At 39.2% G+C, this 23,414-nt stretch overlaps 1 protein-coding gene across 1 annotated transcript in view; it reads left to right on the forward strand.

Annotated features, from left to right (window-relative positions):
- The first annotated feature begins 531 nt into the window (after window positions 1-531).
- ANOS1 (anosmin 1) overlaps window positions 532-23,414 on the forward strand; it is a 128,212-nt gene continuing 105,329 nt past the window's right edge. The window contains exon 1 of the mRNA XM_062574641.1: window positions 532-729. Within this exon, the coding sequence (XP_062430625.1) occupies window positions 532-729 (198 nt within the window). The remainder of the gene's footprint in view (window positions 730-23,414) is intronic.

Below are 23,414 nucleotides of genomic sequence, written 5' to 3' on the forward strand. Positions count from 1 at the left end.
GGGCGCCGGGCCCGTCGCTAACGGTCGGTGCCAGCGGCGCAGCTCCGCCGCGAGGCTGCCCGTCCTCGCCGCCCAGGTGGGCGCCAGCCCAGGCGAGGCGAGGGGAGACTCCCGCGGCCAGTGCGACCCTGTGTGTGGGGAGGCGGCAGGCGGCGGCTCCGCGGGCGCGGCCCCACAGGTGGCGGCGTGCGGCGGCGCTGCCGCCGAGCCACCCCGCCGGCGGCGGCGCGACCTGCCCGCGGCCACGCAGCCCGCCCGCGCCGTCACTCAGGCGCGGCGCAGCCAATGGCGCAGCCGGCTGTCAGGCGCGGCCCGCCCCTGCCGCGACGGGGGAGGCGTGTGGGCCGGGAGGGGAGGTCGGAGGGGAGGGAGGGAGCGGGTGGGGGTGAGCGGAGTTGAGCGATTGAACTTTCTTGTTTAGTTTCCGCGGCGCGGAGGTTTCTGCCCCCAGTGCAGCCCGGCACCGCTCGGCGAGCGGGAGCCTGCTCGCCGCCGCCCGCTACCGCTCCGCCGCCCGCTCCCCACGGCGCGATGGTGCGCGGGGCGCCCGGCGCGTCCCTGACCCTGCTGCTCTGGGTAACGGCCGCCTGCGGCAGCCCCGCCGCGCCGGCGGTTGGCGCGACCGCCGCTGCCCGCAAGCAGGACGAGGCTTTCTCGGCGGCCAGATGCGCTTCCAGGTGCCTGAGCCTGCAGATCACCCGCATCTCCGCCTTCTTCAAGCATTTCCAGGTAGGGGCACGGCGCTGCCGAGGGACGCCCCGCCGGCGGCTCCGCCGAGGTGCGAGGGCTGTACGTCCTGCCGCTGCTCCAGGCGCTTCGCGTCGCTAAGCCGCTCGGAAAGTTTTGAGTTTTATTCATTTATTTATTTATTAAGAGCGATGCGCAGGAACACGCTCGGTTCCGATGTCCTGGATGGTGAGGGCGGGGGCAAGGCGTGATAGGGACACACATGTGCCTGGCGGGATGGGGAAATGGGGTGAAGCTGGGGGAATAAAATAAAATAACAAAATGGACCGCGCTGGGAGAGAGGGAGAGAGAGAGAGGTGGAGCCGCGAGAGCAGCTAACGCGCCCGTCGCTGCTCGCCTCCGGCCGTGCACCTTTCCCCGCTGCCCGCCTCACCTGCGCTGCCTGGTGCGGGCGTTTAGCCGACCCGGCGCGGAGGGACGATGGAAACCTGTCCGGACTGCCTCCCTCCCAACCCCTTTCCGAGGGGGATCGTCCGCCCGGGAGGAAACGGAGCCACCTCCACCTTTCGGGATAGCACGCCTCTGCAACGTGAAGGGCACTAAGTGGGGGACGCGCTTCTTGCTTTCCTTGTACCTCCCTGTGAATTAGAAACGAGAACTACTCGCATAAACGCGCAGAGCGGCTCTGAGGGCTAAGGTGTTGGCATAAAGGCTGCTTTGAGAGAGAAAATTTAAGGATAACTCGACTTAAAAAAGAATCGGAAAGAAAAGCCGAGCGTGCCCTGTTTGAGCTGCAGCAGGAGTTGCTTGGTGCCTGCGTTTCGGCTAGCCGGGCCGGGCCGGGCCGGGCCGGGCGGACACCTCGAGGCGGGCTGGGGGAGGCGCTGGTGCGGCTGCCTGCGCGGCGCCCCGCGCCCCGGCGGGCAGCGCCCCGCACCCCGGCGGGCAGCGCCGGCGGCGGCGGAGGCTCCGCTTGCCGTGAGCGCCGCCTGCCCTTCGCAGGGTGCCCCCAAAGGAGGGGGCGCGTTAAAATCGCCCATTATCTTGGGGAGGGGTTAGTATTTCTTCTTGCTACGTTGTCAGGCGATTGTAGCTGACTTATTTTACAGTTTCAGTACCTAAAGAGACAGCTTAGATCAAGCCAGCAGTTCCTAGTGAAAGGCTTTTATTTTGCATGTTGTCTTGGCATGATTTCTTTTCCGACAGTAAAACTGCTGACAGAATGCACTGCCAAACAATAGTGATTACATTTTAATTAGCCAGGGTGAAATAAGCTGCAAATTACTCAGTTAGGAGTTAATAACTTTTTTTTTTTTTGTTTGTAATCAGTTGCAAATCTTGGAGTTTTAACCCCAACCTGCTAAAGCACAAGGTAATTCATCTAAATTACCAGGGATTAAAGTCCCTGTAGACATGAAACGACTGCAATGTTTGGAAGATAAAGTAGTCTGGCTTATAAAAGTTAAGCTTTCCATTATCTGTTAATGAGGGAAGGGAGGGAGCTTTTAGAGTACAGTGAGCGGTGGATGCTCTCAGAGACTGGTAGTACACAGTGGGCTGTAGGTCACGCAGGTCTACCTTGTATTATTCCATGATGGTAAAGGATGTTCTCTTCCTCTCCTTTTCTTCTTCCTCCTTTTATCCCTCCCTCCCCCTTCCCATTTTGATCTCAACTGGTAGCAATTTCTGGAGTTCTTTTCATTGCAGAGATGCCCAATTATCTTGTAATCTGATTCAACCTTTGAAGCGAAGCAAACACTAGCTCATCACAACAGGAGCAGGAAGGAACTCTAGTGTCTCCCAGTTAGAACAGGACTTGAAAGAAGAGTGATCCACACACTTCCCCAGCCTTGCTTTAGATACTGCCTTAGTGGTGAGGATGAGAGCGGTAGAAGCTGGATGTTGCATGGAAGATGGACTCTCCCACGTTTCAGAGAGAGAGTACACAGTACCAAAAAGACATTGCTAAGAGTCTTTTTGTGGGGTATCAAGTGGTATGAACAGGAAATGAGGTGTAGGTCTGTAACTGCTAGCTCCTTTAATTGAATGCCAAAATACATTTGGGGTATTTTTCAAATTTCTAAAATGTTTATAGGAGATTTTCATTCTTTCTCTTACAAAGATAATTTTCATCTATTTTTTATTTATCATCTGTATTTCTGGCAGGGCTAGGAGAGATGTTCTGTTTTATTTATTTATTTTATGTTACTTCTCTGAAGCACTCTTAAACCCAGTTTTAAAAGTACTTATTTTAACTAATGCACAGGTCAAAGATTTTACTTTTTTTTTAAATACTGTAGGCTATTGATGTGGCCTAGAAGAAGAATTAATCACCTAAATCAAAAGTCTATGGTCTTCAGAATGCCTGCTGAGCAAGCACAGATGCCTGTTATTTGCCATAAAATTCCCATGGCCAGGAGTTTTTCAATTTCAGTAGTGTTGGGCAATTCTAGGTAGAGGTCACACCAAAGGACATTTGGGATCCATATCGGAAATATTGCACCATGTGGACCTTATAGCCCAGTAAAATATATATTTTTGTATCTGTATATGATCTGTCTACAGAATGAGAAGTTGCATACCAAACATGCTGGCACAAAGTGCTTTCAGAAAAAGTAAACAAAGCAAAACATAAACTGTAAGCAGAATGGGTCATGGTTGTTTCTTCTTTTATATAATAGCTTGTTAATTATAGTACTCATCCACACTAGAGAATGGTGTTCGATCTCTGAAGGAAGGAACTCCAGCATCTGTCTTGTGCAGCATTGAGCTTCAGGTTATTTTGGACTTCGGGGAATTAAAACATTTTTATCCCACTTGTGGACTTTGGGCTGCTTGACAGCAGCGGTTCCTAGGTGACTACATTGACAAGTAGAGTAAGGTTCCTACTTCTGTGCCTTTTTTCTGGCAAAATTGGTTTTTCATTGTTGTCTACAAATCACTTGAACAGGGGGAGATGACTAGAGTGTTCCTGGAGCAGCTAAGAGCACGGCAGTGAAGTGACTTGCCTGTAGTGGAAAAGACACAAGTTTGAACCTGACTGTCCTGTATCGCAAGTGTTCTACCCATTGGATTGCTGTCTGTGTGTAAGTGAGGAAGCCAAAAGCTGTGCTTGTAAGAAGGGAGGGGTGATTCTTCCTCTCTTTTAGAAAGAAGGGAAGGGCTAAGGTATCTGACTTCATGAAAAAGCCTCAAGGTTATGGATTCTGTGTGGAGGAAGGCACGCTGTTTTAGGAAGTGAGGTTGTAAAGAATGGTGATAGCGCTGAATGCATGCATTCCCTCAGTATTTTCAAATGGGTAAAAGTAGTTTCCTTCTCAGCTTTTTAGCTGATATACAGGAAGAAGTCAGGATTTTGGTTTCTACTTTGATACATCCAAAGTTTCTGTGCGAGTCTAGTTTTATAGTAATTATAGGTAAAAAAAAAAAAACTCATGAAGATTAAGATCATAGTTATTGCACATGTTTTTACATCCATGAAAATACTATGAAAAGATTAGGAATATATGCAAGAACTTGTATAGCTTTCTGGGTGACTGGAGAGGAGGTTTGAATACTGGTTTATCTAGAGCTTTTCTATTTAACCTATCTGTTTTAGTGGAGTGAAACTAAATTCCTTGTATTGTCTGTGAATAAGGAGGTTTGATTCTTTGTACTCTAATGGTCTTTCTCATCAGTGATATTATCTGTGGATGAACTCATTCCACCTGGGGGAGTAGGTATGGGAGTGGTTTTTACTGTTCCTGTTTCAAGTTGAGTGAAAGCATGGTTTGGACTGCCAGCCACCTGAGCCACGTTCAGAAAAGAGTATGATTAAAGACTTTCTGTGTGAATGATAAGAGTTGGGGCAACTATCAGGGTAAGCATATAGGTTAAAACAACAGCATAAAAATTACTGAGTGCGTATAGTGCTTACTTGGACCTGTGAACTCCTGGATCTTCTGTCTTAGTTTCCGTATGCTACAGATCTCTTAGGTGTCTTCCTGCTTAATATGTGAATCTCCACAAGTTGGCTCAGGTAGTGGAGGTGTACATCTTGTCTACTGGGTCACCAGGCAGGAAGGTGGTGAAGCACGCCTCAGGATGGGAGAAAGGCAGCAGCAATAGATTGTTGTCGGTTACCAGACAGATCAACCAGCCACGTTTGCTGTTCGGAGGCATGGGAACAGAGAGAGGTCATAACCATGTACTCATGCTACGAATGCTTGTAATGGAGCCATAGTAGTGACGGAGTGTAGTAGAAGTCAATTGTATGGGCCTGGAATTAAGTGAATTTCGACAAATCTGAATTTTAATCCTTCTTCTCGTCTCCTTTATTTTCTCCTTCAACTCCCACCATGCTGTGCTCAGGGTACTACTAACCCTTTTTCACTGATGCAGAGAGTGATGATGAAGAAAGATCAGTTTAACTGTTGTGTTACTCTTCTGTTATACAAAAAATTGAAAAGAACAGGTAGGTTGAACTAGCAGGTTCTATCCCGAAGAAATATCTTGTATTCATGGTCATAATACATTTATCATTCAAGGAGAAAAGGAGGGAAGACCTTGAATAGAAGAGAGAATAGGAGTGATTACATTTTATAGATATAATCAGTGCTAAACAATAGTACTCAATTTTAAATTTATTCTGAACATTATAAGTTTATTAAATTTCCTTGTATATATATATGACCATTCTTGATTGACAGTGCATTAAAAACAGAATGTTAATGCTAAATCCAATTAGACACTTTTTTTCTTATTATTTCTTATTTTCAGACCTCTGTACATCTCTGATTTTCTTATTTTTTCGTGCTTGTATAGTGTTCAGTAGTAAATTGAATCTTAGCAAACTGTTTCTTTATTCTTAAGTGGGAAATCTACGTACATTGGTATATATACATGTAGCACGAACCAGAATTGTGATTACTGCTTGAACAGGCTCATGAAATGTTGCTTTGAGCCAGTTAACACAAGTATTGATTAAAAATATACTGACATTACTGTGGATTAGCTCAGTCTTATAAAATTCAGGTCAAGCCTTTTGATACAGTGTAGACATCCCTGAAATGCTAGGCCAGTATTATGATATATTAAGGTAAATTATGTAGAGATCTCCCCTCATAACTGTATTTAATATAAATCTAATAGTAATGTATCTTACAAATAATGGATCAGCTAATGCTAACTGAAGGATGTTTTTATAAGGAAGGAAAAAAATGTTCTTTTAAGCTTCTGTATCTTGCCTATTGTTTATTAGTAGCTGTAAGAAGGAACCACAGCACCTTAAATGCTTGTTACCTTCAGTAACAACTGTATGCTGGTTGGAGATTGTTTTTTACTACTCTAAATGAACTATTGCCTGTCTGTGCAGCTAAAGTTTTTGAAGGAAATGAACAATCTTTTAAATAAATAATAAAAAGTTCTCAAATTTTCTATCTTTAAATAGATAGTGTGCAAGTGATTACCTCTAGATACCCAATACTACATTTTACCTACAAGTCAGGCAGCTAGTTGTCTAAATGCCAGCACATCTGCTTTCAAATTGTATGTAACTCCAAAGTGACTGCACCTGCAAAAATCTGGAATTGATTCAGGATGGGGAAGCTGTAGGCCAGGCTAAAAGTCAAGGGTGTACATATCTCTCAGTGTTCAGCTGTAGAGAAAAGGGAGATCATGAAGAAAGAATTTGTTTTAGCTCTCTTGAATAATTCCCAGTCCTTAAATTAGTTTTCACAAACTCTTTTGAAAAGATACGTAGTACTTTTGTAATGATATGTAGTAGATGTTTAGTATTTTGTACTTGAAATATTTCAGATTCAAGTGATAGGCTGCCATGGCCTCAAGTTTGCTTAGATCTTTTAGGGCACGTTCACAATCTTTTCTACACATTACTACCTAGGAAATGTGTGGCATCTGCTTGTGTTGCCATGTCAGTACTCCATTCCTTTCCAAAAATAGTTCTTGTATTTAAAAATTCTGACTTTTGTATGTTTCCTTACAAGCACACTGCAGTTGATTTCTTTCTGCAGATGAATTTGATCATTTGTGATTATTTTTTTTCTCTCTAAAGCTAAATCATTCTTCTGTTTTGATAGATTGTATGACATATGATCTGGATAATTATTTTGACGTTCAGTGTGCTCTTATTCATCATGATGGATCTCAATAATACAACAGATGCATAGATCTAATGTGATCTTATATAAAATCTTTGCAGATGAAAGGTTTATTTTGAGTGATTATGGTTGCACCTCATGAAAATGTCTGCGTTATTCAAAATACTGAAAATCCACATTGTGGACTTGAGCCACAATTAGTCTTCGTAGTCGTGTCTGAGTCTGTGGTATGTGCCTCACTGATTCCAGTGGGAGTTACGTTCCCTTTCTTATCAGTCAAGGCTTCTGCAGTTGATGTGAGCATGAGAGTTAGGAAGTCCAGTCAGCGTTATCTAGCAGTTTTGGTTCCTCAGATTTGGGAACTTAAGTTTGAACATTGTCCTCTCAAATTTGAATGTTTGGTTGCATCTCAGGTGTCAGTTTTAAATACAAATCAAATGAATTAAAAGATAGAAGAATGATGAGTGGGTTTATTGAACAGGAAGAGCTGGCAAGAGACTACTGTAATATATTGCTTCTGGATGTTTATGTGCTTGAAATAAGTCTTTATATTACCTTAATCTTTTTCATATATTAAAATTGCTACTAATTTCATAAATGTGCTTGATCTCAAGTGCAGTAAAGCCAATAAGAGTGTTGTCATTGATGCTAATATGTTTTGAAACAGACATTCTGTGTATATAAAATACTGGCAAAGCATAGTTATAATATCACAAGTGTGTATGTTTGGTGGGCATTGTTCTTGAAAAGCATTATAAAATTTCAGAAATAGGAATGCTGCAGTTCTAAAATGTAATTCTTTTTCTGTTCCAACACTTACTGCAGAGTATAAGGAAAGGTTACAAGCTAGGCAGTGCTCATGTTAAAAATGTTGTTCAAATATTATTAATTTTCTGCATATGGGTTGCCTCTGAGATTAACTAGTGCTTGGAACTGTATTTAAGTGTGTTTGATTTAGTAAGAGTCCTATAAGGGAAAAGCCAGTGTGTGTATTTTAAGACGACTTGAAAATAAACTGATTTCCCAGATGCTGAACATTTGTCATTTTACAAAAGACAAATTTCCTAGGAGCAAGTGCTAAATTTATATGTGTCTACAAATGGAGATTATTATTCACAAGCTGGTACTTCTCCTCTGGCTATGGTATGTGAATTTTTGCTATCTGGATTTGAGTATGTATCCTATTTCTATAAACAGAAAAAGAAAGTACTGTTTAGTATCCATATTTTTAAAGATTTTTAAATGGGATTAATGACCAAGTATCAGGAACATGATATAATGGAAGAAAGAAACATTCAGAATGATACTAAGTAGTCAGTGCCTACCAGATGTAAACCTTGCACAAAAAGAGTGCTTGGCTAGGGGTTTACACCAAGAATCTTCATTTTTTGACCTTTCCCACAGCAGAGCTTTATAAGGCCTTATATTTCAGAAGCCTTTGAAGTCCATGAAAAGCCTTCTGTTGATTTCGGCTGGATCAGGTCCTTGTATGAACACTACAGCCATGCAGCCTATGTCAACAAAGAATTGTGTTATGAATTCGCTGTCCCAACTCTAGTAGTATCCCTTTTTCAGTTTTTTAATGTCCAAGAGATCACAGGACAAGAATATGGAGAACTGGGGGCGTTGAAAGGTAAGTGCACCCTTTAAACTTTGAAAGTAGAGTACTGTTCTTTTCATCTCTGATTAAAAGAATCACATACTCATTTTCATCCACCAAAATAATCAACAGATATTTCCAGATGCAAGGAACAATCACAGCCTAAAGTTAGTAGCAAAATTTCCATTTATTTCTGTAAACCAAGTTTTCACCCATGTGTCTTTAGACTGTCAAAGTGGTAGGTCATCCAAATGTTTATCTGTGGAAAACATAATACAGAAAAACATAATACGGAAATCTGTTTTTCAGCAAAACAGTTGTAGCTTATTATACTTTTACTGGCATGCTTTGCTTTGTTTTTTCCTTAGTTTCTAAGTTACACCATGTTCCTTTAAAACATAGGTACATTTACTCAAGCCAAAAGGGGGGTGACTTCCCCTAGTAGCAGCTGAGGCAACTGAGGAAGACATGGCTCCAGAACTTGAAGGAGAAGCAAAGCAGATGCTCAAAAAGGCAAAAGTTGGATAAAGGGGATCAGCATCTCAAGCAAGCATACACCAGGAAAGAGAGTACTGGGAAGAGAAATTGTCTAGGAGTAGAGAGGACTGCAGAGTTTACTGTAACACAGTCAACTGAAAGGCTGGAAACAGGGAACGGCCCTGCACAGTGAGCATGGGAAGAGTTGTTTGTAAACAACTTTTAATTCTGCTTGTCTTCAGCAGCTGCTTTGAATTTCATCTTTATTCTAGTAAAAAAAAATAGCTTGAAAATCTTCTTGTCTTCTCTGAGGAGTGCAGTTGCAGGGAAAACTTAAAAACAAATTCAGACAAAGATGTAGCTAATTTGCGATCCTTCCCTGTATACCAGTGCAGACAAATAAACATTGTTTGTTGCTCTATAGCAGGGGTCCTTGAGTATGCAGCCTGCTCAGGTAATTCTACTGAACTATGGCCTGCTTCTTTTCACCTTGTTTCTACTCATTTTTTCCTAGAAGCATGTTGGGAGTGTAGAGATAGGTTGTTGGCTATGTATGTCTGGTGGTGGCAACTTGCTCCATATTTGTCTTCCTAAGGATCTTAACTTCTCCCTATTACATTTGTGGATGATGGGTCTCATGAGGAAAAAAGTGACAAGGAATGGTCCGCTTTGGCTTCCTGAACAATTCCTGCTCTCCAGACATTACCAAATTGCTCTCTGAGAGTGTTCAACCAGAAATACATTCTGGAGATGGCAGCCTGCTCTGTTCAGGCCATACTGTGATTTACTTGCATGTATTTGGAAATGAATAGTAATCTCAATTCATCAGTAAGAATTTTGCATCTTCTTATGCATTTTCTTTGTGCATTTTCAGAAATGCTGGATTTATTGTATTGCACACATACACTAAGTTTAGTCATCTGATGAGAAAAGAGCTTCAATCAAAATGTTGGGCACCAGTCTCCTGTAAGGATCTTATCTTTCAAGGCAGAAGTCTGACAAACTATTGCCATTGTAATTTCTGAAGTGGTCACAAATCAGAGTGAAAATCTAGCCAAGAGAAGACTTTATGGTTTTGCTGCCAGTGAGGGTTGAAATCCAGCTGCTATGGATCCTATAGTAAAATAAAGTGAGGAAAATAGTAAGCTTCTTTTAAAACAAATTTCTTCTGTCCACATAGTCAAAACTTGAGGTTGATGGTGAAAATGGGATGAAAATAATGTGTTCAGCTAGGCCTACAGAACTACAGCTCTACTTTTCTTTCCCATTCTTGGAATTTGTTAATAGTTCTGTTTTTCTTGTTTACTCTTCATATTAACATATATTTTTTTAAAAAAGGACACAAGTAATTGCACTTGACTCGCATGAGCATGATTTGTCATCTTATATCATGATTTAGCTCTTAGATACAGGGCTGTATGTCATTTGTAGTTAATTGATAATATTTTTAAATTGTTAATGATTTGTTTGTACTACTGGAACTTTGCAGTCAGACCTCCGGGTTTTTTTTTTTTTTTTTTTTTTTTTTTTTTCTGGTCCTAGACAATGTAAATTTGTTAACCCTGCTTGCTGTAAGATTTGGATTTCATTGGACTTTAGCAGGTGTATGGTCAAGTATGTGAGGCAGTAAATAGCTGAAAGCTGAGGAGGGGGGGATAACATAATAGTATATCCTAATAGAGAGACAGTTAATCATTTTTTCAGAATTTGTTTCCACGTAGAAGCTAATTCAACAATGTGGGTTTTTTCAGTTAGATGACGGTTATAGCTCCTTTGAAAACAATGAAATCATATTACTGTGCAAATGGAGCTAAACAATAATTAATCACACACACCATTATCTGCCTCCGTTTTTCTTTGTCACAAAGAGTACATAATGTGTTGACATTTGATTCATATCTAGCAATTTTGGAAAGGGAACTGAATGTAGGAGAGCTAGAGGCTTTTTTCTGTTTAAAGATTTCTTTCTGTGTAGCTGCTACCTCAGAGATCATGAATTAATCAAACTTTGGTCAGTCTAGATCTGCAGTAGTTGGAAGGAACAGTTGGGGCTATACAAATTGACAGAAAGAAGAAAAAAATCATCCAATTAATGAGGCATATCTCTCTCTCTCTCTCCATATAGTACTTACAGCTGTGGGACACTTGTCAAGATAAGTAAAGAAAGAAGATGTAGATTTTTTTCTGCAGCTAGCAACTTATTATTGGATTTTATTTGGCTTAAAATTGAATAAAATGTGAAAGTGGGCTTTTGATGAATTTTGTGCATTTTTTTTATCTAGTGGATCGTCATTGATTAAGTGGAATAGTAATTCGTTGGATATTGCATATGCAGCATACTAGCTGATCTTGTAAAAGGTGTTTAGTCATGTAAAAAAAATATACAAATTTTGTCACTGGACAGAACTGAAACTGTAATTTTAATGGTGATTGAATGCTTAATGGCAAGTAATAATTATTTCAAGATTCCTTCCAAAAGTTCAAAATCTTGTTTTTCTCATGTGGGAAAAAAGAGCAGGAATGTGGTCTAGGCTTGAAAGCTAAACCAAACTTCAGCCATTTTGTAAATTGCAAAAAGGGACGAGCATTTAGAGTTTGCTGAAGGATATACTGGCTGCTTTTGGTCTGGGAAAGAAGGCGTGACTTACAGATAGCTTTTAAAACTAAAAAGCTTTACACATTAATGTGTTGTAAATTCCTGTTTTTTCTTTCAGCCTGCTGACTAATGTTTATCAGTTTTTCCATTTATACAATTAATAGTTTAATATAGGATTTTGCAGTGCTTGCGTGAGTCTGATATCCCTACAGCTGATGGTGATGTCTTCAGTGGTTTCAGTGGAAATAAGCCAAATGTACTAGAAATGTTTATTTAGATTTTATAGATTAAAACCACAAAAATCTCAGTATGATGTTCAAGGACAATTAACCTGAATTTGTTAAATACCATCTGACTACATTTTAGCATCATTCTTTAGAAATCAGAGTGGTAATAAATTATACGATACCATTAGGATAAAACAAAACTGAATTGCCTAGTTATTTGCCAGATACAAAGCACCTTGACTTCAAATTAAGGTATTTTTAGGAGAGATTCCTTCAGATGGTAGGCAAAGGCAGAAGCAATTTTTAATGTAAAAAGCTAAAGACAGTAAAGATTTTTTTTTAAAAAATGAAGCGTTATGCAGTTTTGATTGTTACTCTGTAAATCCAGGTGCCCTCAGGGATTCTAAAACATCCCTTTAAGCTTCATCAACAGACATGGCTTATCCTCTTAATAATAGGAGCAGATGTCAAATTTTCATGCCCCTAAGATGCTTACTCATACCTACTAGATCCATCTGGTCTGTATCGAGCCTCAGTCAAGTTGTTCTCATCCTTGACTGTCCCACTGAGAAGGCAAACTGAGAACAGCTTCTGAGTCCAATGAAAAACAAACTTGAATATTATCAACATATTTCTAGTACCACAACCCACTTCACTTCACTGTCTCTCTTAATTGCTTTACACAGGTGAAAAGACTGGTAAAATGGAAGGAGACAATCTAATGAGGAGAGAATTCCTCGAGCATACTGCCAGGATCTGGGACTTTCCAAAGATGGAACCTCTAAAATATTTATCGGCTTTGCAAGAACAGATGATTTAAGAAAGAGAAACAAAATTCTTGGTATTAAAAAAAAATGCTGATAACTCAAGATATTGACAACTGGTATTAAGCTCCACTGTCCACATTTCATTATATTTTTTTTCTTTAGTGTCCCTTAATTTAGATCAAAGACATAAAATGTAAAAATTCTAGCTTTGAAACCTAATTCACAGAATTCCATATGCAATTGTTTACATTGACTAGAGGTTTTAAAATACTGCGGCTTGGGCGGTGACTTAGGCTGAGCTTTGACAACCTCTCATGTTATAAGTCTTTCAGTAGTTCAAGACAAATTACTCTATCTTAATTTTTAACTAGTTTACCTGATGCCAAAAATGTCTGAAACATGACAGACCTGTCAAGAAATGATTTCTCTGTATAGCAGCTATACCTCTGGTGACCGGACGTGTCAATGACAAATGCTTCAGTCCTACCTTGAAGAGAGATTTATTTTCTATTTATGGTATGTCTTCATTAGCTAGTTGTCAGACTGTATTCTAGAAAGCTGGCACATGAAAGGCTTTTGTGTTTCTGGAAAGTTTTATCATAATGTGATGAGGAAACTTAAATCTTTTATTGAAAATTATCGCTGTAGAAAGATCTAGTAAATTCTTCTGTAGCTCAGACTATACGAATGATTCGGGTAGCTTATATCTTTCTGAAATAATACAATTTAAGGTTGATTTTTCTATCCCTCTCTTCTCTCCTTCCTTCCACAACCTAAAGTTGGTTCTTTTCCTTAAGCTGAATAATGAAGGGTCATCTCGAAGGTCAGATTGCAGTAGTTGTCCCGTGTGGCATTCAGTTCTCAGTAACCCAGAAAAGGCTCCTAAGGGACCTGGAAGAAATGGATTGTGCTTGTTGTCCCCTGTATAAAAAGACTGACTCTCCTCCCAGGAGTATCTTGTCAGTGGGATAGGGCAAAAGGTTCTCAGCTAGGATTTGTTGCTTTCCAAGTGGGAAGAGACAGACTTGCACTTCCTGCCCTACTGCTTGCTCCTTTGCATGATGTCTGTTTTCCATCCATTGTCAACGCAATGTCTTTGCAGCCTTTGCTGTTCTGGGAGCTGCTGCAGTTCCTTAAAATAGGATGGGGGTGAAAATGTGACCTGCAGACAAATGTGAACAGCGTGCACAGGTCTGGGAGCAGGGGGAGAGACAGAGCACAACTGAATGGAGCCAGGAAGAGGGCGTCACAACTTCCTCTTGGTTACATGATATGATAAGGAGAGGGACATTCATTACCTGATGTGATACGTGAGATCTGTTTATTATCATTCACTAGTCTCTGGTATTGGCTTAATGGGGAAGTCCTGCTTTCTGCAAGACAGAAAACTGCCTTGGAAAGGAACAGGTGAGTGCCAACTGCTAGGAGCAATGGAGAGATGAGCATCAACCCGCACTGCGGGATTTTTTTTTTTTTCTTTTGGGGTAGTGCTTTATAGGTGAGGCAATAAAGTCATGAGCTAATAGAACTCTACCCATTGACATCTTGTCTCTCCTTTTGTGGAACGTCTACAGTGATATATGGAAAGATTATAGTAATTAAAAATATGTCCAGGAAATAGAAATTTTTCCTGAAATACAGGTAAAATATTGTTGTGATGAAAGCTGTTTTTTGTGTGGCTGGCATACTTGTCTTTGAATTAGTGCTTTGGTTTTTTAGATTTTGTTTTAGGCTGTGTTACAATATTGCTTTTTTTTTTCTTTGTTCAGACTGAAAGTAGGCTGTGTTGTTTAGGAGCACACAGTTCATTTTGATTCAGACTCAGTTCTTTAATTCCTGAATGACCACAGAACCCTTCTGAAAATTTTCTAGGAAATCCCAGGCCAAGGGAAGTATGCTTCACTCACTGAGCTGCAGCTTTTATGGAAAACAGGAGAAATGCAAACAAGCTGTTTGAACAACTTAAATATTTAGCAACTTTAAGGGCTTTAAGGAATGTGTTAACTTTTACATTTGCTATTTTTTGGCTATTCACTTCAATAATACTCTCCTAAAATGGAATTTTTATATAGAAAACTGTATTTATAAATATGAATGGGCCTGTGGAGCTACCAGTGTATAATTGTAGCCAAATTTTAGACTGCTTAATTTGTTTGTATGATCATTATTTCTGCTGTTTGGAGATTATGCTTTCCTGCATACTTTTCTATTATCAAAGGAGCTTGGGATATTGAAGCCTTGTATGTATATTGGTAATGATATTTATTACATCTGTTGCCTTTCAGAGATCTGAGAGGAGAAATTTTATAGCAGTATATCAAGAACATTGGAACAGAATAGGGAATGTTTATCACAAATATTTTCTGTTTAGATACTTTATGGAATTTATTTTTATTTTTATTTTAAAAGGAAATGAAAATATTTGTATTCATCAGCTTGTGTTGGATATGGCTGCTACTACTATTTGAAATATTTAGTATCTTGGAAACTAATAACACACTCCAAAAGGGAAGAAGATAAATTTCTAAAATTTATTATGTTAATTTTATTCTATTATTTTGGGAATAATTAGTACTTTAAGTACAACAGTGTTAGCATAAAGTTAGTTGGTACCTGATATTTGAATCATAATAACAAGGGTACTAAAGTGTTGTTAAGTTCTAAACTGGTATTTTAGCACACATGTATTTTCCTTCTTGTAAAGGGACCTTTTGTTAAGGGCAGTTGTATTCATGTTAAAGAACAATGTGTAGTATTGAATAATGTCCCTCCCGTGTACTCCAGCAAGAATACAAGAAAATGCAGTAAAATATCATATGTCCAGTTTATAGTTCACTATATTTAGCATACTAACTGGGGAAATTTAGATTTAGAATTGAAGTTTGACACCAATAATTAATCAGGCTTTTCCAGTCACACCAAGTTTTGCAATCAGAAAAGATGCCATGGCAGCACAATCTGCATGGGGTATCACATGTTCGTATGATTTATAGTTAAACTCTTTATAAGGAAGATTTTAGATAATCTAAGAATTTGTGTTTGTTACTCTTTCGTGTATGCTTAGTTACAAGTACAAGAGACACCAGAGCCATAAGCTTATTGCAAGTTCTGAAAGGAACGGTGCCCTGAAGGGCCCTGATCCAGTGTGGTTTCTGAGGGAAATTCCACATCTAGTAGGGGGAGACCAAGTTATTATTCTTGTATGTTTGTGGAAGACGTTAGAAGTGGCTGAGGCATATCTACATAAGTGTTTTAGTATACATCAGAGTGTGTTTTTGAAGTGAGTCTCCTGACTCATGCAGTGGATTCCTTCTGGACAAATCTAAGCGGAAGAGGTGATCCAGGAGGACCTATGATAGTTTAGAGAACGTCATATGTGGCATATGTGTAGCGTGGATGCCAGGTCCATCCAAGCCTATTGTTCTGCTCAACAGATGTGTTTGTGTAGTTCATGCTGCTCCCTAGTGTTCCCTGAGGTGTTCGTAGCTGATTCTGGAATGATCAGCTGGTAGGCAGTGCATGTGGGTTTAGTCTGGGATAAATACACTGTTGGAAATCACCCAACTAACCATTAATCTGATAGTTATACAGAATAATAATATCCACTGCCATTTTCAGTTATAAAGTCCAACCAGTGTTAAAAGCAGCGTGCACCTATTTCTGGAATATTACTGCTTTTTGGTACAGCATTCCTGTTTTATCAAGTACACTAAAATAGGCCATATATGTCTACATTAACATTGCATTTTGTGAAAGTAAGCACTACGTTTTAAAGTGTATTTTGATCTTTTCAGTGCTAGCTTCCAAGTGGGCTGTATTTTTTTTGTCACATCGTTGAAGAAACATGTATTTTTATTGTCTGTTCTAATGATATAACAGAAGAGGCACATTGGAAGGAGTTTGAAAGGATAGGGAATTTGATAAAGAGCCTAAAAACAAATAGTAAGCCGTGTTTTGCTTACCGTATTCATGCAACTAGACTGTTTCCTGTTCGCTTTGATTGAATTAGTTAACCTCAATAATTTGAGGAGGATTTGGGCTGGTGTATATTTCTCTGTGAGGTTCCATATTTACTGTTAGTATCTTCAAGTTAGTGTCTGTATATTTAAGTCCTTCTATTGCTTGTTGAGGTTTATTTCAATCTGAAGATTCTTTTACAGAGCGATAGAAACTTCTGCTTAGTAAAGTAAGACCTCAGTTGAGATCAGTCTTAGAAATTGTAACAGTGAAGTTTGTGAAACCACAAGAAGGCAGTCATAACTCAGAAGTGCACTGGAGACATTAAAACTTACTTGTTTTTACAGCTTGCGTTTATCTTGTAGTTTTTCTATTTGAGGCGGCAATACTACAGGAAAAAGGTGTTCATTATTAGAGATTCAGATTTAATCAAAACAATGTATAGTTTATATTTTCAAAACTGATCTTGTTATTTTGTTGGCAATGACATTTGGAGTGTACAGATAACTGCCTTTTTAGGAACCTACTAGTGATGACAGCCAGATAAGAAACACTGTTGTGTTTTGCATTCAGGTGATGGATACTAATTTTCTTTTTCTTTTTTTCTTCTCTTTTTTCTTTTTTGTCATTACTCTGGTCTTAATGGTTTTTCTTTCTGTGCTTTCATTTTGGTACCTGTAAAATTTTGGCTTTAAATATTTCAATATCAACTCTGTTGAAATAGTAATTTCAGTCTGTAATAGAAATGAAGATTGAAGGTGACCTACATGCCTGCATGTTTGGGAAATATTGATGTAAGGTTTAGATCAGTACAGTTCTTTTCCTTCCCAACCATCTACAGGAGGACCTCACCATAGCACTGTGATAGGAGTTGGTGCATTACAGGTGATGGTATTATTAGAATAAATCTAAAATAAAACCTGACCGAGTCATTATAAAGCTAATAGTCATATTGATACTTTGCCTTTGATTATCTGTGATATGCATTTCTTGGTGTTAAATCCGGATGTTTAGTTAGACTGTACTGTTAGTCAAGCTGTTACCCATGAATAAATTGTTAGGCGGCTCAGTTTTTATAACTACTTCTTATACTCAGTCATCTCTTTAATTACTTTGGGTTAACCAGTAACCAACATGTACTTTCCTACAGTTTAATTATCTGCGATACAGAAATGGATTCTGCTATCTGCTAAGAAAGATGTGTATTTCATTTAGCTATTAAGGAAAATAGTGAGTAGTTACTGTAACAGATGAGCTCCAGATATGTGTTGCAAAATATGTTCTACTCAACTTCCTTTCCATAATACTGTTGCTCAGTTTATTAGAAAGAAAAAAGTTAAATCCATTGTCTGTACTTGAAGGATAGCAAAGAAAATATATTTACATGGTCAAAGATAATTCTATATTTCTACATAAGTTTCTTTTATATAACCCACTCATCATGAAGTTATCCAGCTGTCTTATGGTAGGATATTAAACAGTGTGACTAATATCTGCTAAGTAATGTTTGTTCTCTTATCTTCTCTCAGGGTGGAGCATTATACAGTGGTTTTTTTGTTGGTTTTAGTAGATGTTATGTGTTTTACCTGGTTTGGGTAATCTTTGTCTGTTTTTGTTGTTGCTTTGTATTTTTGCTGATGAGAGCAAACACTGAGGAACATTTCTTACACTTCTGGGAAAAACGAAGAGGTTGTTACAGACCCTGATCCATAGTCTCTTGCTGTCAGGGTGCAGCAACAGCTGGCTGCTCCCCCAGGATGGAGAGCTGGGAGCTGAGGGTGACCCCAGCACAGGCCATGCCCCCCACAGGGTCTGCATGCGGCAATCAGAGCTGGATCCATCAGGTGGCAGGGTCCATCGACAGCCCTCATCACTGTGAGCAATGAGCCAGGGTCACGGTCCTTCCAGGGGCTTCAACTGGGAGCCAAAGAAGACGACGAGGGACAGGCTGGAGACAAGACTACAGCAAGCTGTCTAAAGTCCATCCAGGAGATATGGCCAGAGACAAGCTATAATGTACATCCAAGGGTACATCCAGGGGACAACCTGAAGCACAAGTCTGGGGGTCCAGCCAGGAGGCAGGGCTAGACACAGGCACTCCTGTAGCATAGCTCAGGCAAGGGCTGAAGGCTCATGTGCAAGGTGTGCATGTGGATGGAGACCCCAGGTGAGGCTGGTCTGGGCCGGTAAGACCAATTGATGCCTGAGAGCCTTCAAGCAAGCTTCACTTGCAACATGTTACAAAGGTGAAAATATTGGCTAAGTTTTCTGGAACATTCAAAAAGGTTAGGAATTAAAAAAAAAACGGTGAAGTACTATTATGGTATTGTATAAATCACACCATGCCCCATTTTGAATGTTCTATGCTGTTCTTGTCCTTCTATCTCAAAAATAAATGTAGTAGAAATAGAAAAATTACAGAGAATAATGAGAAAGGTCAAAGATATGAAATGTACCGCTAGTGACTCATTCAGTTCTTAAAATTTTACTTCAGTAAGCATTTTTCGGGTCTACTCTTGGTAGAAGATATTGCTATCTGGAATTTGATTTGATTCAGTATGACTACTCTAAAATATTTAGATATAAACCTCAGTCTTGTTTTGTCATCTTACCTAGTTATTTCCCACTCAGAAAATGCCTTTGACAGCTGTTTGATGAACTCCTCTTACATAGTTGAAAAGGTTTTGCAAGTGAGGCATGGTTTTGGAGAAATGATCTTTTGAAGTCCCTTCTTTCTTGCTGTGGTTACTACACATAATTGTGATCTCCAACTTCATTCCAAATTAAGTGGAAAGATAACAGATAGATAGTTTGGAGTGTTCATGACATCTGTTTTATGCAAATTACTTTAGATGTAATTACTTTAGACTGTAAATTCAGTAGAGAAAGGTCTAATCATAATTTGGAGATACTTCTGTATGTCCATTGATTAAGTGACTTGCCATTAAAATGTGAATGCCTGCTGTGGGTTTTTGAAGTAGATTATGTGAAAGTCTTCAAGCTTTAAAGTGGTTGGGTTTTTTGCAGTATGTGACAGAGTTTTGTGTTAGCTGGGTACCTAGACTCTAGTACCTAAAGTTGTCATGTGGCTTAATATAGCTTAGAGGTGATGAAAGCATCAGTAATTAAAGTGTGATCACTTTCTTCTTGGATATGATGAAGTATCCCAATTAAATGAATGTAATGGAGACTGCTACTGTACATGCAAACACCACTGTTGTTCGAGTGTCAGAAATGGTCCTGGTAAATGACATTCAACTTACGATTCATTGATTCTTGCTTTATTAAATTAATTCCATATTAGAACCATTATAAGCCAACAGAAATTCCTTACTGAGCAATTCGATTTCACTTTATATAAAATTTACAATGAAATAAGAAACTTCATAAATGGAACAAAATGTTGAAATTTCAGTTACCTGTATGTCTTTCCTACCTTCTCTGTGCAGAGTTCAAGGGACCAGAATATTTCTGGAATTCTGTTGTCTCTTATGGTAGTTTCACCTTTTCTCTCCAAGTCTTCTCCAATGGATGATCTTCAAACTTCTCTCACAATAAACAAGCTTGTAGAAGTGAAGACACTGAAAAACATGTTTGCATAAAGCAGCAGGCTTGTTTCCCAGAGGTGGGTCTTGTCTTTGGGCCTTACGACCTTTCTCATTCCTGTCTCTCTCTCCACGTATCTGCTGTTCATTTGTGAGAATGGTTTGATTTCCCTGGATGTGTTTCACTGTAGGTTGTTGCTTAGAGTATTTTCAAAGGGCATAAGGACTTATATTCCCTCTGGCTCGATAAAAAGACATTTCCAGGTCATGTGTCCTAGCTATTATGTAAAAGAGCACTCTCATCTCATTTTCAGCCAAGTTTTAAAAGAAAAGTGTGAGCCAGTCATTCATATGCAACAGGATAACTAAAGTACCACAGCCTTGGAGGAAGACTTGGGAGTATGATTCCCCTTTTTATACATCAACTTTAAGTTTGTGCTTAAAGCACAGGAGAAATACTAAGGAAAGGCTTTCTAAAACAAAATTTTCTTATCTGCTGAATTTGGTATCTCCACCAAATCTACTGGCTTTTCTGAAGTTCATTCCCAGGTGCATTTCCTTTGGTATTTGGGAGCTGAAATAGCTAGTTTGTTTGTATTTGTGAGTTCCATTCTGAGAGACACTAGGGATGGGGATAGGAACAGACTGGACTGCTGTAGTTAAGTCCCTGTCTGCATTTGGGTCTTAGCGCGCATGCAGTGGGGAAATGTACATCAGGCACAGTATATGTGACACTGTACCATTACGTATAACTTCATGCTGTAGAGATTTTTGAAAGGTTAAGGAAAATGTTAGGACTCAATCTCTTTAAATTCATCATTGCAGCAGCTATTGGTTTGTCTACTTGCTTGCTCTGTTTCACGTCAGTGGGAGGCTGTCATTTGAGGTGGTTATTTCTATACTTGTCATCTTGAAACAAGCAGGGAGGTCTTTGCTTGTCAGGAGATGTCACTTCTGAAGGATAGAGGTTTCGATCAAAACTATTGAAGATTGGGCAAGGGAGAAAAGACCTTCAAAACTGCTAATAGCAATACAGATATTGTCATAGTAGATTAAATGGTTAGTTCATTTTGCACAGTTGATCTCTGGCACTTCAAAAGAAGGACTGTTTCTCCTAACAGATATTTATGAACAAAGATTCAGATTTTCCTCAGTTCTTTTTTTTTGTTGACATTGCTCCAACAAAAGGCCTGTTTTTATTTGTTTGTGACAGTTGTTAATGTCTTTTTCTCCCCCCCCCCCCCCCACCGGGGAAGACTGCAGATAAACGAAGATTGATTCTTTTTTGCCTCTCTACTTGTAGTTTTATCTTACAAGATCCTGCACTATTTTTTTTTTTTTGCCTTTCCTAAGGCATGAAGGGGCACAGAACAGAGATGTTTCTCTTAACTGTTCAGGCCAAAGGACATTTGTGGTTTACCAGTGGAAAGCAAGTGTGCACATATACTTGCTGAAATGAAGCCTGGTAAGACTTGATTAAAGATCTTAACTTATCAGTTCTGTTGTAGATATTTGTGGTTTGAATTACTATGGAAAAGTTTGAATGATAAATCTTGCAATATTTATTTATTTATTGTTATTATTTTTTTCTATCTTTACTTTTGTAATAACTTGTCTTTTACATGTCTGGTTCAGATCCCTGGAGAATTTTCAAAGACAGTCTGTCTCTATATTCATTGGCCAAAAAAAAAAAGCAAAGCCAAATAATCTTGGTTTTCCAAGGCTTAATCTTGTTTGTCTACATTTATATTTTAGACAGACTGAGAGGCATTTGGGGCTCAGGCCGTGGCCTGAGTTCCTTTTGTCTCTGTTGACTGTGTGATGTTGGGGGCAGTTTTAGTCTTGTCTACCTGACATCTTTTGTGTGATTTCAGTGCAGAGAAGATGATAGAATAGTTGGAGTTTGCCTTGTTGAGCACAGTTTCTTTTCTTTAGCATACAAATTAGGATACCTCAAAGCTTGCCCTGAAGGTGCACCAGTGGGAGGCTTATAGACAAGAATAAAAAGTGGTATTTAAGTCCTTTCCAAAGCTGTTTTTGCACAGCAGAGCCAATCCACCACTAAAGGCGAAGTCAAAACTCTCATTGGCATAATTCAGATCAAGAGTGGATTTGAAGAAAAACAGATATGAGGGAATCGAGGATGTAATCTGGAGGCATGTAAAATGCTCCAGATATAATTTCAGAGCATCAGAAATTCTATATTTTGGGTTCAACCAGGTACACTGGATTAAAAATAGGAAAAAAAAATCACAGCTGAACATTCGTGTAATTTAGATTACTCATTTGCAAAATAGCAGAGTGATCATTTAACATTCCTACCTCCTCTGATGCCACATTGTTCAAAGAAAGCCTACAGAATTTGCTTTCACCTTTTAAAATGGAAGATCATTCATAGCAGTGCTAGCTTGTTTGAAATTCATGTTGTTAAACAGTACTTTTATGTTCTCCTAAACTTACTTTTAAATTCAAGTCATAATAGTTTTCAGTAGAAAAATGAAAACATTTGTAGACATTAAATATCATGAAGAACGAGGGCCGCACATCTGGACATTTACTGCATTATTGTTTCAAGTAACAGATATAATTCAGAAGCAGGAGAGCTTTTTCCAGGTCAGTGGAAAGCAGCAGCATAACTGAAATAAAAAGGCAAGCTGCTACTAATCTGTTAGTGCAATCAGCTGCCTCTGTCACATTTTATATGAAGAAGAAAAGGAGGTAGAAATTGAAAGTAGCACATAAAATATTGTCTTAACATTATTGCTGGTTAGATCTGCAGATGGAAATAATAAATCTTCATTTGCCATTGAGGATAATACTAAGGTATTCCCACTAGTATATATTATTTACAGCTATTCTAAAGTTTTATTTCTTCTGTTTATACCTCCTTTTTGAAGGGGTTGGAGCTTATATGTTGCTCATGTATAGTTATTCTTACCTACAGATTTCACAGTTAGCCAAATTCTGCAGTAATCAGAGATAAATATGATATTAGGAAATGGAATAAGGATTGCATAATAGAGTACTGGGAAGATCAGACAAACACGTGTTTTCAAGGCCCGCGTGGATGAAACCCTGACTAACATGCTCTAGGTGACCCTACTGAGGAGGGAGATTGGACTAGATGATCTCCTGAGGTCCCTTCCAACCTTACTGATTCAGTGATTCTATAAAATTTTGAAATTAAATTGTATGATCTAAAAATGTTTGAGATTGCTTCTAAATGCGCTTAGAAGTGGATAGCAGTGGATTCTCTGCACTTACCGTCCCTAGAGCTGCTTAGGTATCACAGCAATAGACATTTTTAGCATCATAGCTCATATGAAAAAATGGAGTATATAAAAGATCCTGAAATTCAAATAAAAAGTGGAGGTGAAAACATAAGTACATTTTGCATTACTTTGGTTTTTAATGTGCAAGAGTGACATGCAAATTCAATGCATTAGTGTCAGTTTCTGAG

The sequence above is a fragment of the Rhea pennata genome, chromosome 1 (genome assembly GCF_028389875.1).
Source record: "Rhea pennata isolate bPtePen1 chromosome 1, bPtePen1.pri, whole genome shotgun sequence".
Taxonomy (NCBI): domain Eukaryota; kingdom Metazoa; phylum Chordata; class Aves; order Rheiformes; family Rheidae; genus Rhea; species Rhea pennata.